Source organism: Triticum dicoccoides, chromosome 1B (assembly GCF_002162155.2).
Source record: "Triticum dicoccoides isolate Atlit2015 ecotype Zavitan chromosome 1B, WEW_v2.0, whole genome shotgun sequence".
Classification (NCBI taxonomy): domain Eukaryota; kingdom Viridiplantae; phylum Streptophyta; class Magnoliopsida; order Poales; family Poaceae; genus Triticum; species Triticum dicoccoides.
The window spans coordinates 690422465-690430428 of NC_041381.1; the positions used below are offsets into that span (position 1 = coordinate 690422465).

Genomic DNA, 7964 nt, shown 5'->3' on the forward strand with positions numbered 1-7964 from the left:
CCGGAGGTGAGAAGAGGAGAGGAGATCCACGGCCGTGGCCGTTCGTGCGTTTATACTGTGCGATCCAGGCGTTTTATCCGGGCCGGGCCACGGGGCCAGTAGGTTACTCCTACCAGATCGTCGGTTGATTGCGGCCTGCCAACATGCAACCAACCATGCATGCATGTATGTTCTGTGTACTTTCTGGATGCATGTTCTATATTTTCTGTATGCATTTGAAACAACTTTTTGTTACACACTGAACATTTTTTCAATAATATACATGATGATTACTTTTTCAAATACATGTTTTGAACATTTTTCGGATATGTGTTAAACATTTTTAAATACACATTTAACATTTATTTGAAGGATAAGCTTGCTCCCCTTGCTTGGTTTCAGGGTTGACTAGTAGTCAACCCTTGATTTTTGGAAAAAAACTTGAATCACAAAAACTTTACAAACTTTGAAATAAAGTTCATAAATTTGAAAAGGTTTATTAAACAATCATTAACTTAATTTTTGAAAATGATTAGTGCAATTGAAAAGGTTTATGCATTTTAGAAAATGTTAGTCAAGTTGCAAATAGTTTGTGATTTTAAAAACATTCGTGAAACTTGAAAAAAATCATGAATTTGATTTTTTTCATAAAATTTGAGAACACTACACGAATTTGAAAATAGTTTGCATTTGAAAATAAGAGAAAACAAACAAATACAAAATAAAACAAAATAATAACCCAAATAAATAATTGAACGAAAGCTTGTTCAGAAAAAGCAAGCTTCCCAAAACAGAACTGTTTTTTTTTTTGAAAAACAGAACCGTGATGCTTACACAAGTTTCCAAAGCCCGGGACAAGCCTCCAGCTACGTGCCTTACATGGGCCAGCCCCATTTCGATCGAATGGTATGCGCCATGTACGGTTAACAGTTTAACTGATGCGTGAAGCGCCAAATTGAAATCACGCTTGTTTCATACGGTACCTCTAAAAAAAAGTCTTTCTGGCCAGAATTGTAGTTTTTTTCCAGACAGGATGGAATTGTTGATATGATGCCTACTACACACCTTGGGCCTTTGACGCGTGCCTATCAAGCAGTAGTGTGAGACAATTATAAAATGCACATTTAAACACAAGGCGATTGAGTTAAAAACACACACACGATGATGAGCGGTTTGTTGTTGGAGAACACACGCTTCTATGCTTATAGAATGTTAGGTAACCGTTAGGGCATGTGAATGAGAGTTTACATGAGGGAGTTCGTGGAGGAATTAGGCATGGGAAATATACTTTTCCTCTCATTCCCGTGTTTGGTATATGATGAGAATTACTTTGGGATGGAGCTCTACCCATGAATTAACAGGGTCCCCACAGGAAGGAATCGGTGGGAGCTCTACCCCCTCCCCCTCAACTCATATTCTAACATCCCCTCTAATCAATCTTTAAACTTTTAATCTCCTCACCCTCAACTCACATTCTCCATATCTAATTGCTACAATTAAACATGACGTTAGTCTCATGGTATGCCATGTATCTATATTTGAATTGAAATAAACCAAGCCGTGAAGGCATTCGGCCAAAAAGCAAGATCCAAGGCTCCATCAAAGAAAAACATGTACATAGTTTTTGTGATGAGGAATGGTTACACTGTTGGGTACCTATGGTTACATATACGCATGCAGTCTTACCATTGCTGCTTCATTCACGAGATATGAGTTCTGGTGAACCACAACAGAGCCGAGATAAAACATCATCATGGCATGAGAGCTTTACTGACTTGGGACAATCGGACGAAGCGGGGCTGCTCGTTAGTGTTGGTGCCATAGAAACCGTCATATCGGTTGTAGTCGCTGTGCTCGTCTTGGACACATGGCCGTTGTCTGGATCACATGGTAGAAACTTCATCACCAGCCTAGGTACTAAAGGCAGTTAAACTTCATCGCTAGTATCAGTGGCATAGCTAACATATGTAATGTATTATGCAAAAATAGTACAGACTTGTTTTCTAAGGCACAAGAAAATGGGGCGTGCTACGCGTCCGCCGGCTGATCTTTTTAAAAGATCAGTCGGGTCGCGGGCCGTCAGATTTGACGCATCAAACGGCCGAGCATGCACCATCATTGCACATGGGTCTTGTTGCAGAACTATTTCTGCAACACAGGTCTTATTGAAGAACTTTTTTTTGCAGTAGTTGTTTTGTGAATTTTTTACAACTGAGTTCTTGTTGCAATTTTTGTTTTGCAACTGAGATCTTGTTGCAAAAAAGTTTCGCAAGAGAAGTTTTTTCTGCCAAATGTAGACCCGCCGTGGACCATTGCAACACTGCATATGTTTCAGAAACGTAGTTCATATTGCAGAAGCGTGTGCAATAAAGGATGGTATGCGGGCTCTCACTGGGACACGTGTAACGTAGGGGAGGTGGCAGACGCGGCCGTCGCGATCTGCCGGGTGATGGTAAGAGTTTCCCCAAGAAAATATATGTGTTCATTTTCTGTTTGCAGTTTATTTTCCCTTAGCCATATTTGGCTGTAAAATTATACACTCACACATCGTCTACAAAATGTTCTACTAAATGTTTCTATAGGTACCCTAAAAACAATGTTTCTATAGGTGTGACCTATATAAGGATGTGGATAGGGTGCAAGTCAAGATAAGTAGGATAGTGAAGATGAGTCTCTTAGATATGTAGTATTTATAATTAGGTCTTTTTTCGGAGCAACAATTTAAATTCATGAATATTTTAAAAATCATGATTGCTCTGTATGCCCAGAGCAATTTATTTTTTTATGTTTATTTAATTCACAAACATTTTTAGTTTCGGAACATTTTTCAAAAACATGGAGTTGCCGGTTTTGCTGGGGGGTGGGGGACCCGGCTCAAAACCGGTCTGACCAGCGCATCATCCCGACCAAAACCGAACGAAACAGATCAATACCTCCTGACTTTCCGAGCCCAAACCGAGTCTGCCTCGACATCTTCCGTTTCACGCCAGATTCACGCTAAGCAACCTCGTCGGCTGCATTGCCGCTAGTAGTATAAATACGTCCACGCCGCACGCACCGCCCCCTTCGGCGTCTTCCACACCGCACGCACCAGCTCCTTCGGCGCCTTGCCCGTGCAGCCGGCCGCGGCCAACCCCTTCTCTTCCTGCTTCCCGCCGGCCACGTAGAACCCCTTCTCGACCTTCCCGTCGCAGCCGCCGTTCGGATCGGTCTGGCCAGACAGGGAGAGCTACGCGTTCGACGATGACGAGCCCATCGAGAAGCCTCCGGCGGTGCCACTCGACGGCCGGAGCGCCAGCCGAGAAGCCCTCGTGCTCAAGACGCACTGTGAGCGCCCAGCCGTCGCGAGGTGCTCGGCCCATGACGGCTTCGCCGTGCTGGTGCACGCCAAAGCTCCAGGCGCGGCGTCCAACGCCGAAAAGACGCCGGTCGACCTTGTGACGGTGCTCGACGTCAGCGGGAGCATGGAGGGCCGCAAGCTCGAGCTACTCAAGGATATCCTCAAGGGCCTTAAGAAGGCCGCCAAGGTGCTCGACAGCCGCCGGCACAAGAATGTCGTTGCCGGCGTCATTCTCCTCTCCGATGGCCAGGACAACTACTTGTGGCGAAGGAGCTACCGAGATCTGGTGCCAAGTTCCCTGCGGAACGACGACGGCCGCTCAACCGCGCCGATCCACACATTCGGCTTCGGCACCGACCACGATCCGGCGGCCATGCACGCCATCGCCGAGCTAACGGGTGGCTCATACTCCTTCATCGAGAACCAGGCCGTGGTGCAAGACGCGTTCGCCCAGTGCATCGGCGGGCTCCTTTCGGTCGCCGCCCAGCAGGCACGGATAGCCATTGAGTGCATCCACCTGAGGTGCGCGTCCGAACCGTCAAATCCGGTCGCTACAAAAGCCGTGTCCTCCCGGACGGCCGTGCAGCCTCGGTGGACGTTGGCGAGCTCTATGCCGATGAAGAGAGACGCTTCCTGCTGTTCATGGACGTGCCGAGGGTCGTCGGCGCTGCTGCAGATGAGGCCATGACCACATCCCTTGTCAAGGTGAGCTGCACTTACAAAGACACGACGACACGGAAGTCGATGGAGGTGGCCGCGGAGGATGCCGTGGTGCGAAGGCCGTTAGAGGTGACGGTTGAGGAGCCGTCCATGGAGGTCAACGTGGAGCGTTTCCGGGTGGAGGCGATGGAAGACATTGCAGCAGCGCGGGCAGCCGCCGAGCATGGTGACCACGCCAAGGCCGCAAGGATACTGGACATGCGCCAGAAGGCTGCGGTGGGCGATTTGGCCGGCGACCCCCGGTGCAGGGCGCTAGTGCACGAGCTGGCCGAGCTCAGCGCCCGTGTGGCGACCGCTCACGAGTACGAGCGAACAGGCCGCTCAACCATGCTATCCGGCATGAGCTCCCATGGGGGGCAGCGCGCCTCGTGTGCTAGTCTGTTTGGCACCATGGCGTCGGCGCCCATGTTTGCGGGATCGGCGGCGCCGTTTGGGCCGGCGGCAGGAGTGTTTGCGACGCCAGCGATGAAGGACATGGTGGATTCGTCTCGGAAGACACGTGAACTGAGACAGCAGCCGCCACCGGTGATGACAACAAGGCCAAAAGAATTTGCTTGGAGCTTTTACCTTGTCATGTTTCTTGCGGTGGTTGTATCTCTGTATATCGACTATATCCTTGGCGTCTAAAACTTATAGCTCTGTATATCGACTTAATCTCTTTGTTTTGGTTTTAAACTTTTCATTGTATCACTGATGTTCGTGGTGTTGTTTTTGCTTATGTACCCGATGATATCGGAAGTTCGGAATCTAGCCATTGCTAGGATGAAATGTTGAATGGAGACGAGTTAAACGTCTGGTTCGCTCATCAACTGAATTAAATTGGGGCGTAGATTTCATTCAAGAGAACAAACTGCTAGCTAGATAGAGTACTAGTTTATCTTGTAACACAACTTCAGACCACTTGAATGGGTCTTCTCTTAGCCACATCAAAAACATCCTCTATAACACTAAGCTCCCTAGTTTTAAAAGGACTCACAATCAATTGAGGTTTTTAATTCAAATTGGGTCAACCGACTTTGACCGGATCAACAATTTCTCAAACTCATTCAATTCGTTTATGCTTCATAATTTTTAAGGCCTCATAGTTAAGTCTTCAATTTAAATTGAATCACTCAATTTTGACTGGGTCAACAATTGCTCAAGGAGCTCTCCCACTCAATTATTTTAAGTCACTATTGTTCCCTAATTTTGAAGTTCTTCAATTCGATTCAGGTATTCAATTATGGAGCCAATCCTTTTTCATATCAATCAGCAGCAACCGGCCTATAAAAATATATCAATCCTGCACACTCTCCCACCACCTAGAAAAAAAGAAACGTCATCATGTGATACAGTAGCACTAATCTAGTACATGTAGCTACTGACGCAAAAAATTCCTCACATAAATATGGATTTCTTAGCAGATACTCTCTCCGTTTCAAAATAGATGACTCAACTTTGTATTAACTTTAGTACAAAGTTGGGTCATCTATTTTGGAACGGATGAAGTACACCATAATCGAGAAGGGCTGACCAAATCATCAAACTATATAAAAAACACTCTATTGCTTTTGGGAAAGTCAAATTCCTTTAACTTTGACCAAGTTTAGAGCCAAAAATCTCAACATCCACAATATTAAACAAAAAAAATGGAAATCCATTTCATGATGAATCTAATTATACCGATTTGGTATTATGGGTTTTGATATATTTCTCTACAAATTTGATCAAACTTAAAAAGGTTGGACTTTACAAAATGCAATACATCTTATATTTTGAAACATAATGAGTAATGTTTTAAGAAAACGAACAACACCAATGGCGCATCAAAGCACGTCCAACCCTTCTAGTTCTAAATCATATTTCCTATGACATGAAAATATAGAGCAATCTGACATAAGCACTTGATTCCTTTTCTTTTACTTTGTTGTTCACTTGATGTTAGCTAGCCAACACGGGGAGTTCACACCACACGGTTGGATCTGTCCACTATGAGCCTAACACGATTCGTGCAGTAGGCCATGGTCAGAAACTGGTTCTCTAGAACAACTGAACAAAAGAGGTCCGGCTTGCCTTTCCTGATGATCCTCTTGGCCTTGTCCGCTTTGAGACCAACAACACCTGGCCTTGAGCACCGCTGGTATTTCGTCATGTCTGCGTTGGTCGACCGCCTTATTTTTTTCCTTGTGTTGCCTTGTTCAACCTACACAGTCCGTGGATCAAGTTAAACTTTGGGCATCCCTCTAAATTTCGGCGCCAACTCAGATTTCAGGTTAGCTTCGTAACTAATACGGTCCGCTAAGAAATGGGTACATACATTGCTCGTATATTTTGCTCTGGTGATATAAAAAGTCTAACTAAACCTAGGTACTGACTGAGCCGGGTCGGATTTTGTGTTGGGCTTTGCAAATCCCGACCTTGAAATCCCAAGCCCGTGCCCGACCTAACCAACAGCCCAATTTATTTTTGCAACTTTAAATAAAAATATACCTATTTCTGGAACTAAATACTGCCATGTTATACCTATTTTTCTTATAATATCCCAAAAACATGGTTTACCGTGCTTTCCCCCGAGCTACGGGCTTAAGTCCAAATGTGTGGGAAGGTGAGGCTTGAGCCCGACCCAGATGCCGGGCTTGTTGGGCCAGGCAACCCATGTTTGAGTTTAGGATAAACTCACAAGATGGCTTATATTTCCGCAATTCGATGAACAAATCATACATACCTTCTCTTCTTTCGATTCCAATGATGATGATGCGGTAACTTCGGCAACCGGATCCGACTCCTCAGTTTCAACAAGGTCTAATAGGGGCAGAGAAGTTGAGATTATGTCAAACATGTATGGAAAATTAAATAGTGCTTCGAATCAAATGTTTACCTGCGCGAGGGTCCAGGGGTGCCCTAGCTGGTCCCAACGAAGCTCCTTCTCTGGGCTCCCCCATTAGGTAGGAATTATGACGGTTCCTTTGTATATAAAAAATTAAAAAGAAATAGTAGTACTCCTTAAAGAAATATATATAGATGCATTTTGATGATGAAAACGCTTTTATATTTCTTTACAGAGAGAGTAGTAGATACCATTATACCTAAAGATAAGCATTTGTTAGTCAATTAGCTAGACACGGCTAACGAAGGTGGACTTGCGGCGCTTAGATTTTACTATGGACGACATACGAATGTATATAGATGTATTTTAAAGTGTAGATTCACTCACTTTGCTCTGTATATAGTTCATAGTGAAATCTCTACAAAGACATATATATTTAGGAACGAAGGGAGTACTACTCTCGGATTCGACAGATTGAGAGAGACCAAATGCTTGGCTGCGCGTATATAGTCCATTAATTGATCCAACGTCGAATCTACACAGCCTTGGACAATACTACGTACAACGTACACGGCTGCTAGCCATGCATCGACGGATCGGACGGCAGCCACTAACTAGTTTATATAAGACAAGGAGAATTCAGTGAGAGAAGGAGATGAGCACACCGTCGTATACGTACCTTACGTCGATGGATAACGGAGAAAGAAGAACGTACGGCGGCGGGAGGTGGTGGAAAGGAACGGAGGAAATAGATGGCCGTGGCCGTGTATTTATAGTGAGTCACCTCTGGATTAGGGCTAATCGTTTGGTTAAATCCTATCCATCTGTGCCGTCCGGGTGAGATCCGAAATTGATGTATTTCCCTTTGCCACGTTCGTGTTTATTTCCCAATGGTAGTCTGTCTCGATCCGAACAGAACCGACCAAGAACCCTCTTTTTTATAAGCCGAGGCAGGGAGGAACCAACCCAGGAGCAGATTGATCGATTCTCATCTCAAGTTTCAATTTACTATCGATTCAAGAGGTGGCCAACTGGCCATGGACGGCGTGCTCGTGGACATCCTCTGCCGTCTCCACCCGCGCAGCCTCGCCATTTGACGTTGCGTCTGCAAGTGTCCAG

The 7964-nt window shown here is 45.3% G+C and overlaps 1 protein-coding gene across 1 annotated transcript; it reads right to left on the reverse strand.

Annotated features, from left to right (window-relative positions):
* Positions 1-5927: 5927 nt before the first annotated feature.
* LOC119312853 lies at positions 5928-6977 on the reverse strand. The gene is made up of 3 exons (XM_037588632.1): positions 6897-6977; positions 6744-6820; positions 5928-6221 (listed from the first exon to the last, which is right to left on the reverse strand). The coding sequence occupies exons 1-3, from the start codon at positions 6958-6960 to the stop codon at positions 5982-5984; spliced, it is 381 nt and encodes a 126-aa protein (XP_037444529.1). The 5' UTR covers positions 6961-6977; the 3' UTR covers positions 5928-5981.
* Between the last annotated feature and the right edge of the window lie 987 nt (positions 6978-7964).